This window comes from Manihot esculenta, chromosome 6 (assembly GCF_001659605.2).
Source record: "Manihot esculenta cultivar AM560-2 chromosome 6, M.esculenta_v8, whole genome shotgun sequence".
Taxonomy (NCBI): Eukaryota; Viridiplantae; Streptophyta; class Magnoliopsida; order Malpighiales; family Euphorbiaceae; genus Manihot; species Manihot esculenta.
In genome coordinates this window covers 527008-552704 of record NC_035166.2, presented here as the reverse complement: position 1 = coordinate 552704, position 25697 = coordinate 527008, and the positions used below count along the sequence as shown (strand labels likewise).

Here is a 25697-nt window from a genome sequence, read left to right as displayed (position 1 = left end):
GTTTATATGACACTAACACCCAGTCTTCTGGCCTGGAGGGTTCCCACCTTATGGCGCTGAAACTTTTCTTTAGTGAGACTAACATTCGACCTTCTGGCTTTCTGGGTTTTTGCCTTGTGGCCTCGTATGAGTGCCTTGATTAGTTGGTCCAACACCCGGTCTTCTAGCCTGGGGGGTTCTCACCTTATGGCCTGACATATGTGCCTTGATTAGTGGGTCCAACGTCCGGTCTTCTGGCCTGCAGATTCTCACCTTATGGCTTGGCATGAGTGCCTTGATTAGTGGGTCCAACGCTCGGTCTTCTAGCCTAACGGATTCTCACCTTATGGCTTGACATGAGTGCCTTGATTAGTGGATCCAACGCTCGGTCTTCTGGCCTAACGGATTCCCGCCTTATGACCTGGCATGAGTGTCTTGATTAGTCGGTCCAATGCCTGGTCTTCTGGTCTAGCAGGTTCCTGACTTGTGGCCTTATGTTTCCACGCTTTCATCAACGTTCCTAATAAGAAAGGTTTGAAGAATACATCATAGTTTTGTTTATAACATTTTTGTAAACGCCATACAAGGATAATTAAAAGGCTTGGTTATCTAACTCGACCAGTTTATAAGACCCGACACGAATAACCTTCGAGACCTTAAATAGTCCTTTTCAGTTTTCACCCAACTTATCAGACTCGACATTACCGCCTATTCCATCTTCTATGATTTGCTTATCTTTCCTTGCCATCACTGGGTCTTTCTGTAATTACATGAATAACTCCTATGAGTTCTCAGTCAATAGTAGTTTCAGAAGTTTATTCGGACTCGAGGGTCCTTTCTTTTGTATTTTTTCTAGTGAACTTTCAAAGTGTGCCATCCCTTATTAACATCTTGATCTCATCTTTCAACTGCCAATACTTCTCTGCTGTATGTCTGTAGTCTTCGTGAAAGCGGCGTTACTTGGTCCTGTCTCGCCCTTCAACTCTCTCAGGGTTGAGCCTAGGAGGCCACCTGACCTCCTTGTCGTTCTTCCTGATCCAAATCAGAATATGTGTCCATGAGTCATTCAATGGAGTATAGTTCTTATACTTACTTTGGTAATCTCTTTTTTGGGAGACTGGATAACTTTTGTAGTCTTCTTCATACCTTCGCCTCTCCGCCTTTTGGCTTTTCTTTTGACTCGTCTTTTTGTCTTTTTTCAGTGCTAGGACTTCTTCATCCAGCCTGATGTATTTCTTAGACTTGTCCACTAGCTGTTGGTATGTAGCGGCCGAGTTTTTAATTAAGGAATCCATGAACTTGACGTTGCATGTTCCTTTCTTCAATACTTCATATGTTATCTCATGGTTTAACTCCTCCACTTGTATTGCTTCTGTATTAAATCATGAGATAAAACTTCTCAAAGACTCGCCCTCTCCTTGGCTGATCTTACGCAAGTCGGAGAAGAGTTTTTTATAAGGTATACAAGTAATAAGTCTGGATTTAAATAACATAGCGAACTACGTAAAGTTTTCTAATTAAACCTGAGCTCAAATATTGGTACCATTTCTGAGCCAAACCTGTGAGTGTTGATGAGAAAACTCAGCACAACACGAAGTCGTTAACATCATGAAGCTGTATGGTCATCCTAAAGATCACTAAATGACTTATGGAATTTGCTGTTCCATAATATTTATCTAAACTGAGCAACTTGATCTTAGTTGAAAAAGTTTCTACTAAGATTTTTTTTGAAAGAGGCAAGGCATCTTCTAGGCCAAAGTTCTCATCTTTCTCCTTCTGGTACCTTTGAACAGCCCGTACCGACTTTCATTCGACGTCTTTCGGAGCATCATCTGATTCTTCTTCGAACTTAGTCTTCCCTTTGGACCGCATCTTGATCGCTTTTGTCCAAGTCTTCAAGTTGTCAACGGAGGCTTCCTCCCTTTCCTGGGATCCATGAATGATGCCTCCTCCTAAGTTTTGTACTGCTCAAGAGTAACTTGCAACCTTTGGATGTATTGGAGCATCTGCTCATTGTTCAGATTGTTGAAATTTGCTTCATTGACCATTGAGGGCGTGCTTTGTCCACTGCCAGGGGTGGAAGAAATGATAGCGCTCTCGTTGATAGCAACCTTAGCAGCAGCTCGAAAATTTTTTACCATTTCGAAAAAAAGAAGAGAGAGATTTCTTTCTAAAAAAAAGAAATAAGAGACCGTTTTAATCCAAATGAACAAAGAGGATTCAATGGATTTTCTCAGTAACAAAACCAAATGATTTTACTGAAATTAAGTTGATGATGTGACCGGCTCATTGATACGGAACCTCGTCGGTTAATTGATCGAGAATCTCATGATTACAGGCGTTAAGTGGATCTATTGGATTATAACCGTTAATAATAACTTCTTATGAAGTTTTATCACGTAGTTGAGAGTCGAGTCCTGATGAACTGAACCGACCTCAAGCACCCGGATCTTTTTTTTCTTGGTGGGACCGAACATTATCTTATCAGACTCTTGTCATGTATCTTTTTTTCAAGTACTTATAACCTCTTTGAACTATTATATAATATCAGTTAATAAAATAAAATTTTAAAAATTTGATTATTTTAATTGAAAATATAGTAAAATGAAGTTTAATATTTTTTGTTAAAATTAATGGTTTGTTGGATGAAAAATTAAATAGGGATCAATTTAGTTATATAATAAAAAAAAATAAAGAACTAAATTGTATGCTTTTAAAAAATATTAAATTTCATTATATAAAACTTTGACTGTAATAATGAATTTATGTAAATATTTAAACTAACCCTCTTTCCTTGTAATGCAATGAGGAGCTTAATTTTCATTTGATGAATTAAATACATAATTAATTCTATATATGGTAGGTATTTATCTCAAGGATACATTTCCTGCATTTGATGACTAAATTGATTTGTCTTGAAAAATTTTATTGATGTGAAATTTTGATAATTATTAAATTTTTTAAAATATTAAAAATATTTTAATATATTTTTAGAAATACAAAATTTAAATAATAATTTTTTTTTAACATGCAAGTTTAAGAGGAAGCAAAACAACAAAACTGAGGAAAAGAAAGCAGTTTTCTTTTTCACTTTATTCTATCTGTACATCTTTATATGCAATGAAAAAGATAACTCCAGCAGCTTCTATACATGCCTAGATTCAGAAGCTACAGTGCAGGCTCACACGTGTTTTCTTCTTAATGGCCTGCAAGAGCTTCCACAACTTTTCCTGGACAGTTCTCTATTTTTAATTTGCAAAGTTTATAAGCAAACATATTAATTTATTTTTAGAGTTTATAATTTAATTTAATTTAATTTAAAATAAAATCTTATACGACACACAACTTTTCACCATAATGAAAAAATAAACTAATAAAAAATCAACAGATTTTTTAGATTAATGTGGAAGTCAGGCAATATTGTTATTGATAGAATGTAAAAAATTTCGTTTCCGTTCATTACTACTTTTTCTCACTTAAAATATTTCTAATTAAAGAGTGAAAATATTCAGTTACTACTTTTTTTGAGTTAAAATATCTTCTAATTAAAAAGTAAAAATTTACTGTGATAACTCGAGTGATAGATAGACATATAAACTATAAAATTTTATGTTTGAGACTAGAGAAAATTTGAAATAAGATAACATATACTGTTATAAATTTGAGTAATGGTTTCGTCATATTAAATTTCTCCTCTAAGTTGGATTATCAACAAGCATTACTTGATGGCCCCTAGATGACGTTTGGTAGCTATCTCATAGTTCAATCAAGGAGTAGGGATTTGATGTTAATAATGTAAAAGTTGACTATGCAATGGTGTGGGTTTACCTTTCGGATCTCCCTTTGCATTTTTATAATAAAAAGGTTCTTCGCTCGATTGTAGATGTTTTAGGTACAGTTATTAAGATTGATTATAATACCAGCGATATTACTAAGGGGTAGTTTGCACGGATTGCCATTAATGTAGATTTCAGTAAACCTCTTATCTCCAAGTTTGAGTTGAATGACAATTTGCAGAAAGTGGAGTATGAAGGATTAAAAAATATTTGTTTTGTGTGTCGCCGTTATGGACACCGTGACAATGCATGTTCTATCATCAATGAAAAAGCAACTCCCAATGTGGCACAAAGATCCGAAGTGAGACTAGAGCCTAGTTTTGAAGGGAAGAGCTCTGTTGAAAGTACATATGGCCCATGGATGATTGCCAAAACACGATACATGAAGGGCTCACAATCTCACAAATATAACACAGGGAATACTGGATCTAGATTTGCTATTTTAAGTGATATGATAGAAATTGAAAATATGCACATGTAAACTATCACTAATAAGGAGAGCACGTTGGAAGGGAATAAGGATGTCTGACCTGGATTTACCACGAATATGAAAGCAGACAAAGGAAAGAAGATGGGATTGACTGCTAGTTCTTCTCGAACTGTGTTGAGTGATCCAAAACTTGACTTCAATACAAGTGAATATCTCTTCCCTAATCAAACTGTTGAGAGGACCCCACTATTTTGCATAAAAAATGATACTTTGTAGTCATTATTAATGACCCCCAGCCTGTATTTGAGAATCTATCATGTGATTCACCAACTCGAGAATATGCAATTACCGTATCGAGTTTTCAGTGCATGGATGAAGATAGTCGTCTTGATGAAGGCGTGCAGATGGATGTTAGCAGTGGTCATGATCCTAATGGGGATGATTTTAAAAGCCTAGGTTCAAGGTGTTCCAATCAAGAGAGATGCTTAGATCCTTATCCGAGAGATTAAACTTACCCATCTCTTATGTATTAATTTTATGTCTGTTCTTGCATGAAACTGTAGAGGTCTAGCCAGCCTCAATTTTTTTCAAAGTATTAGACTGTATATACAGAGGCATAAGCCTAACATTTTAATTTTATTGGAGCCATGAGGCGGTGCACAAGCTGGCAGCACTATCAAAAAGTTGAATTTCAATTTTTCTCATAGAGTTGAGGCGAAGGCTTCTCTAGGGGTATTTAGATACTATGGAACAATAAGCGGTCGGTTGTGGTTGATATTAACACTAGGCAGTTTATTCACATAAGTGTACTAGAAGCAAACAGACTTGTCATGAAGCTAACGACTGTCTATGGCAGTCTAGTGCCTAGTAAAAGAATGGCTCTTTAGCAGTGACTGGAATGCTATACTTTATTGTGATGAAAAAAAAAGGGGGTTCTCCTTCTCAAAGGGGTGTTTGTAGACATTTCATCCTGGTTTCATAATTCTCATATGTTGGACTCACAATTAAAAGGCTTTCCATTTACTTGGGTACGAGGTAATTTGTATAAAGGACTAGACCGAGCAGTTTGCAATGAGAAATGACACATTCTATTTCCTTAAGCTTATGTAGTACACTTGCCACACATTTATTCTGACTATCGTACCATCCTTCTCAGACTCAAGTATTGGGAAAATTCTTATCATACTCATCCTTTTCGGTTCGAAGCAGCTTGGCTCACAAATATTGGTTTTGGGTTTTGGAGAAGTTGTACGTAATTCTTAGTTGCCGCAATCTAGTTTCATGGTGAGGGTTGATCAGTTAACAAATGCGATGTGACACTGGAATCGCGCTGTATTTAGAAATATTTTTAAAACTAAACAGATTCTTCTAGCTCAGTTAAGAGGAATTCAAAAAACTCTCCAGTCTAGATATTGTCTTCGTCTCATGGAGTTAGAGAAGAATTTATTATCTCAGTTGGAGCTGGTTCTTAGACAAGTGAAGATCATCTAGTATCAGAAGGCTCAAAGTAAGTAGATTCAGTTAGGAGATAGAAACTCTTCCTATTTTCACAACAAAACACTTATTAGAAGAAATCAGAATAAAATTATGCTGCTAAAGGATGATCGGGAAACTGAGTGTCTGATTCGCAACAGATGAAGGAGCTGGCTGTGACTTATTTCCAAAATTTATTTGCTTCAAATACAGCATCTAGTAAAGACTATGTAATTAGGGGGTTTCTTCCCTCACCTCTCAGACGAGGAAAAACAATCCCTACGCCAATCAATAACACTAGTGGAGGTAAAAAAAGGCTCTCTTTGATATGAAGCCTTAGAAGGCTTCTAGGCAAGATGGGCTACATGCTGATTTTTTTAAAAAGTTTTGGCATGTACTAGGAATGGATTTCTTCCATGAAGTCTCAAGAGTTCTACAAGGAGGGTCCCTTGCACCAGGCATGAACTCCACTCTAATTACTTTAATCCTAAAGGTTAGTGGCCCCACCTCAATGGCCCAGTTCGTGCCTATTAACCTCTACCAAGTGATGTATAAGATTATCATTAAGGTCATAACAAATAGACTGAAGCTTGTCCTTCCCCATTTGATTGGTCCCACCCAAACGAGTTTTGTACCTGGCAGACAGATATATGAGAATATAGTGTTCAACTCTAAAGTCATCTCTAAAACTTTGGTCAATAGGCTAAAACCATGGATGCATTTACTTATCCATGATGATCAGAATGCTTTTATCCCTGATCAAGCTATTCAAGACAATATTGTGATTGCTCATGAGGTTTTTCATTATTTGAAAACTACTACTAGTTATCGCTATACTATGGCCCTCAAGGTGGACATGTATAAAACTTATGATCAAGTTGACTGGAGTTTTTTGCGACTGGTACTTTTGAAGATGGGTGATAGCGGTTGTCGAAACCGTAAAAAATAAACCTATTAAACAATCAACAATTAATTTGTAGATAGTGGCAATAGGATCGAACCATAGGGATTTGACACCAAAGATCTTCCTAATAGTGACTAAGGCAAATAAATAACAAATAAATAAAAGAGGGGGGTTTGTTTTGATGAATTAAATCTAAAGAGCAAGAGAAAGCAATAACTTAAATAAATGAGAATTTCAATGGAAAAGAGATTCTAGTTGAAGTATGGATCTATTTCAGCTTGTTTAGAATTGATCATTGATTATTTAATACTCCTATTTTAATTCAATAAATTAGTTTTGTTTGTGGAAGACGCTTCTCACAACTAAATTTCTCCTTAGTTCTAATTTGATTAGGAAACGTTCACTAATCAAACACTAGTCAACGAGTTGCCAAGGAACGTCCTTGAGGCTTTTAGCATCGAACAACTGTTGACTGCATTAAGACTTAGAGAAACCTAATTCTAACCTTGCCAACCGCGTGGTCAAGTTTAGATTATGCAACCGATTACACTTGAGTTTAAATAACCTAAGCAATTACGGACTCAAATCATTCAAACAATATATTACTCAAGCAATTAAAAGCAATAGGCCTAAATTGATTCCAAAAGCAAAGCAATAATTATAGAAAGATCAAGTTGTATAAATATTGAAAGCAAATAAGAGTTTAATAATGGAGTTTTAAATCTCCTAATTCATCACAAATCTGAATTTTCCCAATTTCAACTAGAAAAAAAGAAGTGTTTAGCCACTCATGGTGGACAAAATTACACAAAAGAATAGAAGAAAAGAAGAAGAAGAAGAAGTCTGCCGAATTTCTGCAGAGTTGCCGATGCTGAGAGATGATTCTTGCTGGTTTGATTGCTGTCCATTTTATAGGTGGAGAGTCTCAATTCAATTAGGGCTTGGAAATCCCAATTTGATTTGGTCTTTGTAGTCTTTGATTCCCCTTTTTGTCTTTGAATTTCATTGTGAGTGGAATTTCTTGGGTGAAAGACTCTCTTGAGGCTCTTAGAATTGAGTTGGAACTAGTCTTGAAGAGTTTGAAGTATGGTGGGAATTCACTACTTTTGAATATGGAATTTTCCTCTCTTCCCGCGCTTCTATCCGCCTCTGCTATTATTTTAATTTGGGCAGTGATTTGCCCAAATCGCTTGCCCCAATCGCTCCCTGTGAGTCAGTCCTAGTTTTCTGCTTCAGCTTGATTTGGGCAGTGATTTGGCCAAATCACTCTGACCCAATCATTTTTCCAGGTTTTTCTGCACTTTTTCTCTAACTTCCCATTTTCTTCCTTTTCTGCAAAAACATGATAAAAACCATAAATTAAGCTGGAAAATGTGTAATTAAGCAGTAATAAAGGTAATAAAAATGTGGCTAAATTATGTTTGGTCAATGGGGTTTGCTTCCCAATGGGTGCATTTGATCAATGCAATGTATTTCGATAATCAGTTTTTCTATTCTTATTAATGGTATTCCAGATGCTCCCTTTCACCCTTCTTGGGGTCTAAGGCAAGGAGATATTTTGTTGTCTTATCTATTTTTGTTTGTTTCTCAAGCATTTTCTTATCTATTATCGAATGCTCATAGTAAGGGTCTCATTCATAGTATTAAGATTTCTCAGTCTGCTCCATCGATTGTGGATGTTTTATTTACTGATGATACCTTGTTGTTTGCTCAAGCTACAAGACAAGAGGCTGGGATTTTGTGTTAACTTCTTCAGAGTTATACTTTAGCCTCCAACCAATCGATTAATTTTTAGAAATCTCATATTCTCTTTAGCAAACATACACCTCTTGCTTTGAAGCATGAGCTGCTCGATCAGTTTCATATGTAGGAATTGTGTTCTACTAATAGGTATATGGGCCTGCCTGTGCTCTTAGGACGATCTCAAAAATAGGCTTTGGCAGTGGTGGAGGATAGAATTTGATCAAAGACTCGGGCTTAGAAACAAAAGCTTCTTTCTCAGGCTGGTCATGCTACAATAATTCAATCAGTGTTATCTTCTATTCTTGCTTATTCTATAGCAATTCTTCAATATCCCAAATAATTTGTAGCTAAACTTAATAGTTTGTTATCGAATTTTTAGTGGGGTAGAGATGAGGAATTCAGGAAGATTAGTTGGGTTAGTTGGCACCGAGTTTGTCAATTTAAATATAGGAGTGGTTTAAGTTTTTGAGATTTTGAGAATTTTAACCTTGCTTGTTTAACAAAACAGTGTTGGCGACTTCTTCATAATCCTTCTCGCTTATGGGTTCGACTTTTGAGAGGTATCTACTTTACTTGGTCGTTCTTTTAGCAGGCATCTCATAGGTGATGTAGTTCATGGATTTGGTAAAGTCTTTTAGCTGGTCATGATGTTTTGACATTGGGAGCTCGAATGAATATTGGGGATGGTATGACTACTGATATTTAGTCAAATCTGTGGGTTTCGCAGTTAGAAAGTTTTAAGTTGCTTCGTCCAACGTCTTGTCTGGCTCATTTTTCTAAGGTGGCAGTTTAATTAATCATAATACCTTGAACTAGAATCATCAACTAGTCAAGTCTTTATTTCCTTCCCAACAAACAGTGGCAATTCTATCTGTCTCTGTTGCTCCTCTTGGTACGCTAGATTCTCTTATATGGCATTTTTCACGTAATAGTCAATATAGTGTTTATTATGGCTATAACTTGCTTATGTGTAATTCAATCTGCTCAAGAGGTATCTGAACCTTCCTCATCCTATATTGTACGATCAGCTATCTGGCAGAGCATATGGTCTCTTAATGTTTATCCAAAGTTGAAATTCTTTCTCTTGCAACTTTTGCATAATGCTCTACCAATTTTTGTTAGTTTGGTGCGTCGAAGTGTGTTGCATGACCCTCTTTATCCTATTTGTGGGTTACAACTTGAGTCTCTAGAGCATTTTTTTTCTTGTGTCCACATGCCTAGGCTGTTTGGCTAATTAGTCCTTGTGGCTACACGCCTAATCCTATAGGTTTTCCTAATTTCATGTTGTGGTGGGAAATACTGTGGGATAAGTTCAAGATGGATTTTGATGGCCCTCTAATATTTACTTTGGTGGCGCTCACTCTTTGGCACATATAGAATGAAAGAAATAAAGATATTTTTGAAATGATACAACCTGATTTTGTTGCTACGTTACAGCGTATCTCTATTGATTTTAAGTAACTACAGCTTAGTGGTATTTTTACTGGTTCTAGCTATTCACCATTCAGATCCTCTTCTGTTCCTAATAGGGACCCTTCTCCTAGGAACAGTGTCATGTTTTATTGTGATGTGCTCTGAAGATATCAGTTTTCACCCGCTGCTATTATGGTGATTACTTTGAATAGCGACAGTAAGGTGGTGCATAAGATTGCTAAAAAGGTTTGGTGTCATCTATTTTAGCATGAGAAACATGAGCTATATTGATAGTAGTTACTTTATAATCTGCAGTAAATTTCTCTTCTCTTGTGTGTGCATTTAATTCAACTACTATATATGATATTTTTAGTGATCGACACTCAAATTTATTATGAAGTATTTATATTATTATGGTTGCTATTTTAAATGTGTCTTCTAGTTACACTGTATTATTTTTTAACAAGTTAATCATTGAACAAATGTGGTCATAAAACTTTATTTCCAAGACTTATTATCACATGATTGATACATCTACCAGTTACAGAAGTTATTGAATTTGTCGTAAAAATTTATTGAAGTTTTCGTAAAAACTTGCTTTTTTTATCGGACACGAAATGCAATTCTATGTTGTAGGTAAAAAAAAAAATAAATAAATAAAAGTGTTTGATCAGTTGGCTTTTGATTTTGGCCCAGGCTTTTTCAGTTGGATTCACAATCTGAATCGGACCACGGCTACGTCTAAGGATCGGACCTTATAATAATTTAATCCGAAAATAAGATTCGGTCAACTGTCCCTATCAATACGCAGATTAGGTAGGGTAGACAGATTCAAATTGCCAAATCCAAATATGTCCGAAACTGATCAAATCCACAACGTTTTGATCTTTTGAAAACCCAAAAATGTCAACCTTAAACGTTCCTCCAGCGCTTACTACCCCTGGAGCTGATGCGATTCAACTCTACCGAGCTTTCAAGGGTAACTCTATTCAATTTTCAATTCTCTCTCTCTTTCTAACATGAATTTGTAATTTAAATTTCCTTGTCCATTGGCACAAGAAGATGTATTTCTAATGATACTTGCTGTTTTGGATTTCTGAACTACACAATCAAACTGGGAAACCCATCTCTTTAATTGTTTATTTCAGAATTTGTAATACTGCAGTCTGTTGGTGTAATGGCAGAATCAGTTGAAAGCCTTTCAGCTTTCTGTAAATTTGGGTTTCTGGTGGTTTGTGTTTTCAAAACAATGGCGGATTTAGTTTTAAGAATTGGAAATCAAGTTAGAATTGGTCTGGATGATTTTGTGATAGCAAAAGTTAGCTATTCCCTGTGTTAGCAGTTTAAAAAAATTTCAGCAGCCACTTGAAACTGTTTAGATTTATGGCTTTCCAAATTGGATAAAACGCATAATTTTTTTTTATGTCTTTTACGCCCTTTTACTTTATGTGGTCCTATTAGGCCCCTCAACTTTAATTCTTATAAGCAACAAACTCCTTATTTTTCTCATTTGTTGATTTAGCTTGGAGATTTTGCTTACAGATTTCTTATGGAAATGGTATTGTTTTGGTCTCTATTATTGCTCCCTTTATTCATGGTAAATTGGGGAGAGAGAAAGAGAGATGTGAAGTTTATGCTATGCCATGTTAAAAATGCAAATGCTCTGCCTTTCATACTTTATCATCGTGTTATTGCTCGTATATATAGACCAATTTTTTTTACCATTTAAGGATATATAGTGTTTAGGGAGCTAGAAAGTTAGCATCATAATAGGTTCAAGTAAAGGACTTGAGGGAAACAGAACTCTCATGTAAAGTGTAGGGGCAAATTTGTGTATTAATCACATTTCCTTTCTAATAGTTATAGTAGATGGTATTATTAATTGTAGATACTTGTTCACGAATGCCATCTCAATGCTCAATACAGAAGAAAAGAAGCGGATCTCCTTTTGAGTTTTGATTGGTTACAAGTCTTTAGCTGGAACAATATTTTACTGCATGGTCGCTTTGTTGAAAGAATATATTATTGTAGCCACAATGTTGAATCTTCTTGTCGGTGACCATGTGTTGTGTACCATCTAATTTTCTTATATGAGTTGTTGAATATAATGATAAGTCAAGTTTTACAGACCCTTATACATGATGGAGTTAATTATTCTTTTCTAACATCTGTTATCCAGGATTTGGATGCGACACTTCTGTAGTGGTTAATATATTGGCTCATCGAGATGCAACACAACGTATGCTCATTCAACAGGAGTACAGGACTATGTACTCTACAGACCTTCTTAAGCGTTTGTCTTCAGAACTTAGTGGCAAATTGGAGGTACTAATATTCTACCTCCCTATGAATGATTTTCAATAATTTTGATATTATGGAGATTGCACCCCTTTAAATGTTTTAATTTACTATAACATGACCTTATATTTTCTATTTCAAGTTTTGGAAAATCAAGGTCAGCATCTTGTTCGACATTGTAAAAGTAGTGGTTCATTTATGTACCTGCTTATTTTTCATTTCATATTTATTTTGTTGCATTTCAGACAGCAGTTCTGCTCTGGATGCATGATCCACCTGGGCGTGATGCAATAATTGTGAAGCAGGCATTAAGACCAGAAACATTTAATCTTGAAGCTGCGACTGAAATAATTTGTTCACGCACTCCATCACAGATACAGATATTTAAACAACATTACCATGCAAAATTTGGGGTTTACCTCGAGCATGATATTGATTCACGTGTCAGCGGGGATCTTAAAAGAGTAAGTTGTCACTCTATCTTTGTATTATTCAGTTCTGCCTTCAAAGCTTTGACTCTTACCATACTTTTTAGTTGCTGGTACTGGCTTCAATTTTTTTTGTCAATAAATAAATCTTTCATCAATAAAAAGTGTTCATTGCTATGATTATTACTGGATTCAGCTCTTGCATACATATGTGAGTGTACCTCGCCATGAAGGCAGAGAAGTTGATCATGAGTTGGCTCAGAATGATGCAAAGACTCTTTATAAAGCAGGAGAGAAGAAATTGGGAACTGATGATAAGACTTTCATCCGCATATTTAGCGAACGAAGTGCTGCACAATTGGCTGCTATAAATTCTGCTTATCATAGCTTGTATGGAAAGTCTCTGAAAAAGGTTGGCTTTCTTCACATCCTCTGTCTCTTCTCATTCTTGAACTCTTCTTCTTTTTTTTTTTTTTTGTCGCAAAATTTAAGTGCAACTTTTATCAGGCTGTAAAGGGTGAAACATCAGGACATTTCAAACATGCTCTATTGGCAATTTTGCAATGCTCTGAGAATCCTGCTATGTACTTTGCAAAGGTATTGATTTCCTTCCAAGTTCTAACTTCTTTTTCTACATGCAAAATTTTAAATTCTTTTCTGTTTAATTCTACTTCAACTCTTGATATGAAGAAGCTGAACGTTCAATTTAAAATTAACTTTGCAGGTGCTGCGCAAGGCAATGAAAGGTCTGGGAACTGATGATACCACGCTGATAAGGGTAATTGTGACAAGAACTGAGATTGATATGCAATATATAAAAGCTGAATACCACAAGAAATACAAGAAGACATTGAATGATGCAGTTCATTCTGAAATATCAGGCCATTATCGGGCTTTCCTTCTTTCCCTTTTAGGGCCCAATCAATAGCCAAAATCTGATTCTTGTACGAAGAAATTATACACTGAACAATAGTTTTATTATAGCTATTAATCATGGTGGATTTTATGTGCATCACACCCTGGCTAATGGTCTACGTCTAACTGTTGTGCATGTAACGGTTGTATTAAATAATTTTCTGATGTGGGGTTCAGTAACCCTTAGTTATTTGTGTGTAATTTCTTTGTAGCCATTGCTGTAGATGTTGTGTCTGTAGAGAAGACAACAGTTTGTGGTTCCTCTGTATTTGTTTGCATGTGATATAAATTTATTTTTGGGAAATTTATAATTTAAACCTTAAGAGTTTTGTAATCAATAAACTTGAGTTCTTGTATTTTAGAAATTAAACTATTTAGTTCTTTGATTTTGCTTTCACCAAATAATTGGGTCCTTCTTGCCTATTTTCTTCCTTAGTGTTTTAATATTAATTACTATTAATCCCCAAATATTATAATTTTAATTTCAAATGAGCACAATATGCCATTAGGGTCTGAATAGATTTGAGGACAAATCCTAATTATTTTTATAGGTAGTCATTTTAATTGTATTATCCAAGGTAAGATCCTCTTAGCTTTCCTTGATTTTTGGGATTTTGCTCCCCTTTGATTCTTTTGTTTCTGATGAGATTATCAGGAAAGAATTGAATTTCCCTATTGCATAAATTTGATCATGATTTGTTACAAAATTGGGTATTTTGGCTCCAATTACAATTTTTCCATTTTGGTTTTATTTTATATTTCAAGATTTTTATTTTTTAAAAAATTGGAAATAATACTGATTTTAAAACTAAGAAAAAATTAACAAAATAGATTCATATTGAACCCAAGCTAAAAGGGTAAAGCTATTTTTTAAAAATTAATTAACTTTTTAATAATATTAAATTATAAAATATTAATTAAATTATTAATAATTATTAAATTTTATATTGATTTAAAATAAGATAATGTAATGCTTATAAAAATTAATTTTAAATGAGTTATCTGCTTAATATGATCGATTTGTCTTGAACTTTACAACAGACTTGAACCGTATCTAATTTTTACTGTCGATATCCGATAAAGAGGCACGATACCTTTTCATAAAGAAAATTTCAAGGCGCACGATTTTTAAAAGTGTTATAAGAGCCTTAGATTTAATTACAAAGTTTAATATGGAAATTTCATTTTTTAGAGATTAATTTTATATTTTAATTATTTTTTAAAATATTTTAAATATTTTAATTATTTTTTTTAAATATTTTAAATATTTTTATAATTTTGCATATTAGAATTTTGTTTATATTGTAAATAGACTCTCTTAACTATTAAAAACTCATTTTTTAATTTTTAAAAAATTTTAATAATACTATTTATTTTTTAATTGTTTTTTCTCTTATATCGTTTTAACCAAACGATATTAATTAAAGTTTTTAACAGAATCTAAATAATATTTTATGATTGGTCTAAATTTAATTATTAAATTATGAAATGTATGGGATATTAATAATCAAGGAACATATATTGGTTAGTGGATGAAACTATTTGAGAATGATTGGGGGTATCAAAGAGTCTTGACTGATGATTTTAGGGTTCCAAAGAGGTAAAAAGTTAAATAACAAAAGATATGAAAAAGAATTTCTGAATAGCAGTCCTTTTTGAATTTGAACAACAAGGATTAGTGAGTGGGACAATATGCACCCCACAAACACAACACCTCATTCAAATCACATCAATAATCAATAATACATAATTAAGCAAATCTGAAAATCAATCAAACATTAAAAAAGAAAAGCTATCAAGTGATGTGGCATTGCCCAATTACATGAAAATTTTCTAACTTTATTCTTCAAGAGAATGTGATTTCCAATGTGAAAAAAAGTTTATTAACTCAAATATTCTCCATGTCTTTAAAGCCATCAGCTTTTCTTTTCTTTTTTTTTTTTTTTCTCAAGTGCATACCAACAATCCCTTTCAACTAATTATTCACTCAACAAACAACTCATAAAGTCAAGCTTTCACACCCCAATACCCAAATCACATCCTTAAAGATACTTTTTTCCCCCAAGAATTTGGCATCCATTTTTAATTTTTCATCAACCAATATTAAAAAAATATATTTGAAAAATTTTCAAAAATCACTTTTAACATACAATAACCATCTAATTCTAGATCATATTCCACAACACTAATCATTTTAATAATAAATTAATAGTCATTTTTTATATAAAAATATAATATTTTTAAATTTTATTTGCAGAAAACAGATTATTTTTACTCGTTTATAAGTATTGGATATTATCACTCATCCCAACACTCGATTAATAATTATTAACCCATCACGTGGTTAACCAAATATTATAAGTTATGAATAAAAGTAATATTTGACTGAGTTAAGTGTTAAATATTATTTTTTAAAATTGTTACTAAACATAGCATGACATGGAGTAACTAACTTTGAATTTTACAGTAAATTTGTACCTATTTTAAAATTTTTCAGAAAGAAAATTTCAAAACACACTACTTTTAAAAGTGTGACGATGATCGTATACCTAGGGATGTCAGGTGGGCGGGCTTTCACGGGTACCCGATCCGCCCAAATCCTATTAGAACGGATTTGAATTTTTATAAAACGGATTTGGGCGGGTTCGGGTTTGAAAAATTTTATCCGTCTCGGATTCGGGTAGGGTTCGAAATTAGGTGATAATAACAAACCCTAATCCCTCATTCCATTTTTCATTTTACCATACTGTTCTCTCTCTCCGTCGGCGCCTCTCTCCCCTGCTTCCCTTCCCTCTCTCCCCACTTCATTGACTGCCGGCACCCCAATCGGCATCGGTATCGACACCGGCGACGTCTCCTTTCTCTCCAGTCAGCGATATCTCCTCTCTCCGGTCGGTGACATCTCCCATAGTCCCACTTTCCACGGGTCCCTCTCTCCCCACTTCACTGATTGCCGGCACCCCAATCGGCATCGGCACCGGCGATGTCTCCTTTCTCTCCCCGGCGACGTCTCCTTTCTCTCCAGTCAGCGATATCTCCTCTCTTTGGTCGGTGACATCTCCCACAGTCTCACTTTCCACGGGTAACCACATCTCCCACAGTATTCTCAAAAAGAAAAAGAAAAGAAAAAAAGAGTGGGTCTTATTATTTTCTACCCTGCTCCTCTGTGTCCGTCCTCTGATCCGTCGTCTCTTCTTTGCTTCCTTTCCTCCGGTAACCACATGAACATTGAAAATAATAATAATAATAATAAGCATTCATTTTTTTTTTATCTAAAGTTATTTTTCTAGAAAGGGATTGATTAAACATATTCTGTTTGTTTTTCTTTTTCTTTCTTTCTTTCTTTTTTTTTTCTTAATTTTTAGTATGAATTGCTATATTCTTCATTACTTTGGATTTTCAAATTTCTCTTGAATGTCAGTTGTGGGTTTTGGATATTGCTGGGTTATGGAATTAAATTCATGTGATGCATAAAAAAAGGAAGATGATTATCCAAATCTTTAAATTTTTTATCATTGAATTGAATTGAATTAAAAAAAATCGGATTCGGTCGGGTTCGGGTATTATACGGATATTATTAAACGGATTTGGAATGGGTATGGGTAATAAAATTAAAATACTAAACGAATTTGGGACGGATTAAAAAATTTTATATATAATCGGGTTCGAGTTTAGGTAATCTCAATTTGACGGGTACCCTACTCGTTTACATCCATACGTATACCTATTACAAAGTTCAATATGGTAATTTCATCGTTTTATGATTAATTTTATATTTTAATTATTTTTTTTAGATATTTTAGATATTTTCATAATTTTATATATTAGAGTTTTAGTATCTCTTAACTATTAGAAACTCACTTTTAATTTCTGAAAAATTTCAATAAAATTTTTTATCTTTTAGTTTATCTTTTTTCTTATTTTATTTTAATTAAATGATATTTATTAAAAATTCTGATAAAATTTAAATAGTTATTTATCGTAGCACTAATTAAAATAATATTTGGTAGAAAAATATGAAAAAAAAATATTTTAACTATTGTTAAAAGTTTGGAGTTCTTATCACTAAAATATATTAAAATTTAACTTTAAACTAATTTTTAATACGCTTTAATAGCATATCTAATTGATAGATCTAAAAGAGATTTTTTTTCATAATAATTTAACAAAAGTATCAAATAGATTTTCAATCAATCCCTCATTAAAAATATTATATTATGAATTAAATATTTATGGGTAATCATTAGCAAATGACTATGAAATATTTATTGAATATAAAAGTTGATGGTCTAAATTCTTTTAAAAAAAATTGATAAATTATTAATTACTAGTGTATTTTTCAATCTATTGAAATATTATAACTAATTAAAAATAATAATAAACAAAAGAGATTCTTTCTTTTACTCTACTTTTTTGCTTCATCATTACACAAACCTTTTTTTTTTTTTCCTTTCATTGATTGCAGGTGGAACTCATGCAACATAATCTCTCTGTCTGTCTTTTCTTTATTTTTTTCTTTTTCTTTTTAACCCATTACTAAGGAGACGCCCTTTATCGAGAATGCGCAGTATCCCGTGTAAATTAAAACAATTAATCCAACTTAATTAATTTAAAATTTTCATTTATTTCAATTCGTTAAGTTTTTAATTATAAAAATTTTAATTATTTTAATTTAATTTTAATTAAAAAATTAAATCGAATTAATTAATAATAATAATATAATATTTTTAATAATATAAAGAAATTAAATCATATTAAGATTAAAATATTTTAATTAAATTTTAAAATATAAAAAATAAAAAATTTATTAAAAACTGAAACCGATCAAATTGAATCTAATCAAATTGAATCAAATCGATTTGATTCAATTAAATTTCTGATCAAAATCAATTCAGTTCAATTTTTATCAGCAATATCCCATGATATGTATAAGTTCTGCCCATAACATAAGAGCCGATCATGGAAACTTAGCTTCTGTATATAAATGTCTTTATTAATTACAAGATATTACAACTTTTTTACATCCTTAAAATACATGCATCTTTCATCTATATATATATATTTTCCTAAAAAAAAGAAAAAAAGATGGGTAGTTTGCTTTGCAAAAGCTTTAATCATGTAGTTTGCTTTGCCAATCTGGTCTTCCTAAGGAAAACTCCAAACTTGGAGTCTCAAGTAATTGATTACAAACTGATCTAAAGCTTCTTATTTCACTTTCCTGCACATAAATCTAAAATTAATTGCATGAAAATTTCAGCATTAATCTATTTTCCACTAATCCAATAATAATTATTTATATTGAATCTATTTTTTAAAGAAGAATTATCAATATCTGAATTCAACTGACCTCAAATGCTTGGTGAGATAATTGGTTTTGTGGTGGTCTAAGCCCTTCCATATCCCTTGAACTGCTTTGCACCCATCTTTCTCTGCTGCAAAAAAATCCCAAATATTAGGAATCATTTACTCTATCACTTCTTCAATTTCTTTAAGATAAATATGTTTAGATAAATGTTTAATAGTTTATTTTTAATTAGGGTTCAGTTTTAGTGTTTATAGTATATATTATATATACTTGTTTAGATTTTATTAGGTTGTCATTGCATATAGGATTAGGTATATGAAATAACAACTCTTCCAAAAAATGATAATATCACAAGAAAATGGGATGTATTTAATTTATTCGCAATAATATCTAGTTTAAAGAAAGAGGAGCGCCTAAAATTTTATAAAGAATTTATTATTTATATTCTAAATTAATGTGAAATTAACGCATTTTTCTACGTTGAATGCAAAATAAAAGTTCAATATTAAATAATTTCACCAAGCTAAAACTTAAAGGAATTAATGGAAGGGCATCACCACTTCACCAGTAGTGGAGCCTGCAGCTTAATTTGACTCAACACGGGAAACTTACCATATCCAGCTATAGTAAGGATTGACAGACCCCAGACAAAGCCTTCGAACCCAATAGCTTCAGCCCTGTCGCAAACGTCTCAAAAGTCCATTCCACTAGGAACTCACACCATATCCAGTGTATCGCATTTTCGAAATTATGATATCAATTATAACAATTCAATTTGAATTAGTTTACCTTTTCTATTTTTTCAATTAAATATTATTTCAACAAACTATATAGTTAGATTTGATCAAAATTTAATATAGAATAGAGTGGGTTCTAATTAGAAAGTATTGGGATTTGATGATAAAATATTTTGAGTTTTCGAGGAAGACTATGTTTTAAGTTCTCAAGCGAAAGGTTAATCCAAAAGTTTAAAAATTTCCTTCTAAAATTGTATATGTACTTTTGTAATGTAATGATTTGTTGAAATTTTTTATTTATTATTAGAAATTAATGATTTCTGTTGGAAAATATAAATTGATATTTATTCAAATTATAATCACTATATTTACTTGAAAGACTTTTTGAAACTATTACTTTTATGTGATTATATTAATGATATTATGAGTAAGAAGAAAATATATCTTTTTCTTCCTAGCCAAATTTTTTTAGAATTACTATTTAATTTTTATAATTTAATAAAACTTATTATTTACTTAATTTATTTTAAAAAATACAATAATTTTTTCCTTTTTTTAAAATTAATCCCTCTATTTATTTAAATTGTTAGGAGTATATAAAATAAATAACTTGCCTATGTTTTTACATAAAATGGTTTTGTTTATGTAATTTCAAAATCACAACTATTCAATTTATTTTATTAAAAAAAAAACTAAAATTATTCAATCCCTTTAATTGTATAACCACAATTATTTAATTCATTTAATTTTGTTAAATATTGAAACTTTCTAACAAAAATTAGTATAAATTTGTTAAATATTGAAATTATTTAATGAAAATATTATGAATATATCCTTAAATATAATATTTAGTTGTTTACTATTTCATTTTCACTAATACAAAATTGTAATTTAACAGCGGAAAAACTTTTATATGTTAATATTTTCAATAATAATTTTTTTTTAATTTACCATTTTGATGTAGTTGATAATTAATAAGATCCAAATAGCTACTATATATTTAGCAGTTTTATTCTTATATATATAAGAAAATAAATTATAATAAGAGATTTAATTTTTAATACTTTATTTCTTCAAATAAAGTCTATTATTTTCTATATAATAGCATGTGGAGGGGTATACTGAAGCATCTGATAATCTCTCATCAATTTCTATTTATCCTTAACAAAAGGAAAGAAGTAATTATTTAAAGTAATTATTGCATTTTATACTAATTAAATTCATCTCTAATTAAACCAAAATTAAGTAAAAAAAAAATACACATGTTATGATCTCATCATAATTTAAATATAAATTATTAAAAAAATGGAGAATAAACACAATTTGGTAAATTGAGCTGGCCCTCACAAATGCAACATAAAGGATGGAATTTTTCAAGATTCACACCCAATATTAAGAAATACAATTTTTTAATTAACTTTTCAATTATATCTATTTTAAATATATTAAATTTTATTAAATATTAAAAAATATTTTAATAAATTTTAAAAAAATAAAATAAAATTAAATAGAATAATAATATTCAATTTATATATTATTATAATCTAAAAAAATGAACAATAATTTTAAAACAAAAAAAGATAAACTAAAATTATAGAACGTAAAAGAGTATAATTCTCGAATATTTTTTTCCATCAATATCATCAAGCATATATAAGACTTCAAGACATCTTCATGAGAAAGGTCAAATTGGTAACTTCCATCATCAGAACACATGAAAAATAAAACATATAATTCAGTTGAAAATGAATTAAATTCTTTAACAAGCTTTATGGGTTTATATATTCTTTTTTTTTCAAGGGAAAAGAAAAATATGGATATTTCTAATAGCATTCTGAGACAAAAATTTTAAGAAATTAGTTATATAAAAGTGGGTGAAAGTTTAATTTAGTGTCACAAAAACTAGGTTTCAATTTAATTTGCCTCAATACTTGGGATACATAATAAAGGGTAACACCTATGTATATAGGAGAAATCTTATAATACAATCTTTGTATATATAATAATTGTTTATAACTATTCATTACAATGTATTTTATATAAATCTTGCTATAATAAATGATTAACACGTATGATATGGAGTAACTAATCTTGAATTTTACGGTAAATTTGGACCGAGTCTAACTTTTACTATCGAAATCCAATAGAGATCCACGATAATTTTTCAAAAAGGGAATTTCGAAACTCATGACTTTTAAAAGTGTGATGAGAACAACAAGCCTGGTCACAAAGTTCAATATAAAAATTTCATTGTTTAGGGAGTCAATTTTATATTTTAATTATTTTTTTAAATATTTTAAGTATTTTCATAATTTTGCATATTAGGGTTTTGTTTTTATTATAAATAGCCTCCCTTATTTATTAGAAACTAACTTTTTAATCTTTGAATAATTTCAATAAAACTTTTCATTTTTTAACCTATATTTTTTCTTTTTTAATTAATCAAACGATATTGATTAAAATTATAAAATCTAAATAGTCATTTATGAACGTAACTATTATATCGTATAACAATTTTACAGAATAATGTATTCTCTCTTCGATAAGTCAATAGCAAGATTTCTAATTTCAAAGGTGAATATATCCATCTCTCTCACACGCATACTATAAGCTTCAAAGCATGATATCTACAAGGTAGGAATTTAGTACAAAATTTATGTTTAGGGTAAAAAAAAGAAAAAGCTAAATTAATTTACCTAATATTTTGTGAATAAGAGAGTGGGGAAAGGCTGTAGGGTTAGAGATTTAATTGAGTGAGAAAGAAGGAAGAAGGTTGGCATGATAGTTATGAATACAACATCTACACAATTACCAATATTTACTTAATTTGAAAGCAAAAGAAGATTTATAACCCTAGAACCAGACAATGTGACGTCACCATTTTATAATCATAACAAAAACATAAGAAGCCCTAAATATACAATTGAATTCATGTTGATTATATTATATTTATGGGGTTAAAAAGTGTCTGATGTTTGCTTTAGTTATATATATATGGTGAGTTGGTAGATTTGTTATAGAAAGCTAATGAAAGGTAAATGGTGCATGGGCATGAAAGCAGAAGAAAAAGCAAGAAAAAGAAAGAAAGCAAATGAAAAGCAAAAGCTGTGAAAAGAAAGCTTTTTTTAGAATTTAAGAAAAGAAATGGGGAAGGAGTAAGGAGTAAGGAGGACGACGTGGATATATATTTAGATTTCCTAGGCTAGTTAAAGTCAGCCAAGCCATGCAGCATGGCAGAAACAAACTAATTCCTCTTGTAATAAATTCAAAACCCTCAAATCATCACACACACACAAAAGCAATGTAATGGGTTTTATTTTAGCTGGTAGCCACAGCTGCTAAGAGTAATGGGTTCGGTCCCAAGAATCAAAAATAGAAACAAAAACTACAAACAGAATCAATTAATGCACAGTATTTGAGTGAAAGAGAGGGAGTTTTTTTACCTGGAAGAGTTAATCCATGGAGTTGAGGAAGTAGTGTAACCATCATCATGTTGTAGAGATACACATGAAGATGTTTTGTGGTTAGAAATTTGATTAATGGGAGTTGTTACAGACAAGAAATCTTCATCAGCAGATCCATCTGATGATCACAGGTAACATGTATATTATATAGGATCGATGAACATAGAAATATTTGCATATGTTATTAATTAAATTAATCAATTAATTAATTAATTAATGGGTTATAATCATTTTCAAATGGGTAGCTAGCAGAAATCAGGGGAATTCATTAGGTGAAAATGGGAAAAAGAATTTAAAAAAAAAAAAAAAGAAATTACCTGAGGAAGCTGCAGGTTTGTCAGTGCTCTTAACAGTTCTATACATCTGCAAAGCAAAAGAGACAGAAAATGAATAGAAAACAAGGAAACCTATAAGCTAATTAAAATAATATACGTAGTATTTTATCTTTTCTCAAATTAAGAATAGAAAATAAAAAAATAAAGAAAAAGAAAGAAAGAAACAGTCAAAAAATCAAATCAGATGCTTCTCTTTCCGGATTTTTCTTGGTTTGTTTATTAACCACGAGGTTGATGTTTGGTAAGGTCAGTAATTGCTTCTATTATTGAGAAATGATGGCAACTTTATTTTTTTTTCCTCTTTTTCTTGCTCTCTATCTCCTTCAAAAAGTAGAAGTTGTCCTGTATCACAAACAGCACACTCAACTGTTCATTCATTCACTGCAACTCATCGGCTCTCGTGCCTGTTTTCATGCCCAAAGTCTTCACCATAGCACAGAAGAGAGATAAAGAAACAAAGGGTTGTGCTGTGTTTAATTAAAAAGACTGAAAATTTTTCTAAGTCAGAGCTTAAGGCCAGACCTGTAAGTGGCTTTTGACATGTGCTAGTGTTAGATCTTTGACATCCATCAGCTCTAAAACTGACTTGGGTGTAGCTCCTATAAAGTAAACGTTACAATCTCTGATTAAAAACAAGATTTTTTAAAACCCCAACTCAAAGAAATTAACTTCTCAAGAGAAGAGAGATTTAATCCAGTACTTTCATGGCCACCAAGCAGCTCCACAGCATGAACAAAACGAGAATGGAGAGAACTTGTCCAACGCATTCTTGGTGCTCTCATGTTCCTCTTGTTTTGTAATTTTGGTGTAAATCTTGATCTAATCATTCCACCTCCATAAACTTCAGCACCTCCCACCACTCCACCGCCGTATTGATGGTACTGGAACTGTGGTCGAACTGATGGTGCCGCCATTCTATAAGCCGGAAATGAACTGCAGGTATCACCGGGAGATGAATAAGGAGTGCAAGATGATGGATAAGGTATTTGGTTAAAGCAAAATCTGGGATCCATCTCTCCAGAATTGATGTTCCAGCAACTGTAAACAGGAAACCCTTTTATGGGTTTGAAGCCTGAGATCCCACGATCTAGTTGACTCATAGAGCCACCGTTAGAACGTTGAAGAAGAACATTATTTCTTTGATCGGCTTGGCTGCCGCCGCCACCTCCAGCGTAGCTTATTCTTCTCCAAGGGCTTTCTACTTGTAAAGCTATAGTAGCTGCAGGATTTGCCGCAAGAGTAAGGTCGATGGTTTCATCTGGTAGAGACCCAACTTTAATTGAACTGTCTTTGTGTGGTTTCAGAGAATCATCTTTGCTCCAAACATCAAAAGTTGAATCATCAGCATCATCATTTGTAGCAGTGCATATTGAAGAAGGAGTTCTATTTGGAAGGCTTATGTGCAGTGAGAGGTCTGGAATCTGATTCAAAGATTGGCTATGAAAAATTCCTCCTTTATGGGACATTTTTATTCCCAAAGAAATGAGATTGAAGCAGCTGTGATTGATTTTTCAATATAGAGAATCCACAACTGGGTAGTTTTATCTCTTCAAGTACAGATGATTTGGAAAAGAGAACCACTCAAAAATGAAGAAAGGAAAGAAAAGAAAAGAAAAGAAACTGTATGTGAAAGAGAGAGAGTGAGGATGTGTGGTGGTGCAAGAAGGATGGATTGGGAAGGGAAGGGAAGGGAATGGGAGAGAAAGAAAGTGAAAGATTTAGGGATGGAATGTGTTTCCTACTATACCTCGAGAGTATATATAAGAAAACGACACTTCAACAAAGCTTATTTCTCTCTCATTCTCCTCTTCTCTATAGTCAAATACAAGCAAAAATGCAGACGTTTTGGGATTTTTTTTTTTTTTTCACCTTCTTTTTAATTCCCATACGTTGCGTTTGGGAAGAAACAGAAGAAAGATAAAGGGAAATGACAGAAAGTGATTTTCACTTTAAAATGGAGAGGAAGAGTTTAGTGAGCCCCACATGAACAATTTTCTTCTCACATTTTCTTTCTCTTTCTCTCTTAAGTTTTTCCTCTTCTCCAAAGAAGATAAAACGAGAGTTCCTATCCCTTTTTTTTCTCCCTCCGTTTTCATCCTTTTCCAAACATAGCATAAATTTTCCCAATAACTATGGGATATATTATGAATTTGAGTTGATAGATTAACGTATATCACAAATATACCACTTCACTTATAGATTTAGTGCAAAAAATTTACCATATCATAAGAAATTTGATTTTTGTTCAATACAAGTTCATTTGTATATTGAATGTTGTAATCTTAATGATAAAGAACTATTTAGATTCCATTAAAAATTTTAATTAATATCGTTTGATTAAGACGAAATAAGAGAAAAAATAAAATAGAAGACAGAAAAGTCTTATTGAAATTTCTCAAAAATTGAAAAATGAGTTTCTAATAGTCAAAAGAGACTA

The 25697-nt window shown here is 32.0% G+C and overlaps 2 protein-coding genes across 5 annotated transcripts; one reads left to right on the top strand and one right to left on the bottom strand.

Moving 5' to 3' along the window:
- The first annotated feature begins 10582 nt into the window (after window positions 1–10582).
- Window positions 10583–13723, top strand: LOC110616680 (annexin D5). The gene is made up of 6 exons (XM_021759132.2): window positions 10583–10757; window positions 11958–12103; window positions 12322–12540; window positions 12701–12916; window positions 13012–13101; window positions 13229–13723. The coding sequence occupies exons 1-6, from the start codon at window positions 10682–10684 to the stop codon at window positions 13430–13432; spliced, it is 951 nt and encodes a 316-aa protein (XP_021614824.1). The 5' UTR covers window positions 10583–10681; the 3' UTR covers window positions 13433–13723.
- Window positions 13724–18480: 4757 nt separating this feature from the next.
- LOC110616890 (transcription repressor KAN1) lies at window positions 18481–25060 on the bottom strand. 4 transcript variants are annotated; one of them, XM_021759404.2, is made up of 6 exons: window positions 23961–25060; window positions 23783–23859; window positions 23243–23288; window positions 22905–23043; window positions 18767–18851; window positions 18481–18649 (listed from the first exon to the last, which is right to left on the bottom strand). In XM_021759404.2, the coding sequence occupies exons 1-6, from the start codon at window positions 24724–24726 to the stop codon at window positions 18530–18532; spliced, it is 1233 nt and encodes a 410-aa protein (XP_021615096.1). In that variant the 5' UTR covers window positions 24727–25060; the 3' UTR covers window positions 18481–18529. The 4 variants fall into 4 exon arrangements, with proteins under 4 accessions (XP_021615096.1, XP_021615098.1, XP_021615099.1 ...); XM_021759406.2 differs by having other exon boundaries at window positions 18767–18848; window positions 23961–25058; XM_021759407.2 differs by having other exon boundaries at window positions 18481–18637; window positions 23961–25056.
- Between the last annotated feature and the right edge of the window lie 637 nt (window positions 25061–25697).

Bases quoted from the DNA above. Each gene is read 5' to 3' on its own strand.
- LOC110616680 (XM_021759132.2), top strand. From the start codon at position 10,682: ATGTCAACCTTAAACGTTCCTCCAGCGCTTACTACCCCTGGAGCTGAT. The intron at 12,541-12,700 runs GTAAGTTGTCAC...TACTGGATTCAG, and splicing joins TCAGCGGGGATCTTAAAAGA to CTCTTGCATACATATGTGAG. The intron at 12,917-13,011 runs GTTGGCTTTCTT...AACTTTTATCAG, and splicing joins ATGGAAAGTCTCTGAAAAAG to GCTGTAAAGGGTGAAACATC.
- LOC110616890 (XM_021759404.2), bottom strand. From the start codon at position 24,726: ATGTCCCATAAAGGAGGAATTTTTCATAGCCAATCTTTGAATCAGATT. The intron at 23,860-23,960 runs GTACTGGATTAA...TTTACTTTATAG, and splicing joins GCTGCTTGGTGGCCATGAAA to GAGCTACACCCAAGTCAGTT. The intron at 18,852-22,904 runs GTAAAAAAACTC...ATTTTTTTGCAG, and splicing joins CCATGGATTAACTCTTCCAG to CAGAGAAAGATGGGTGCAAA.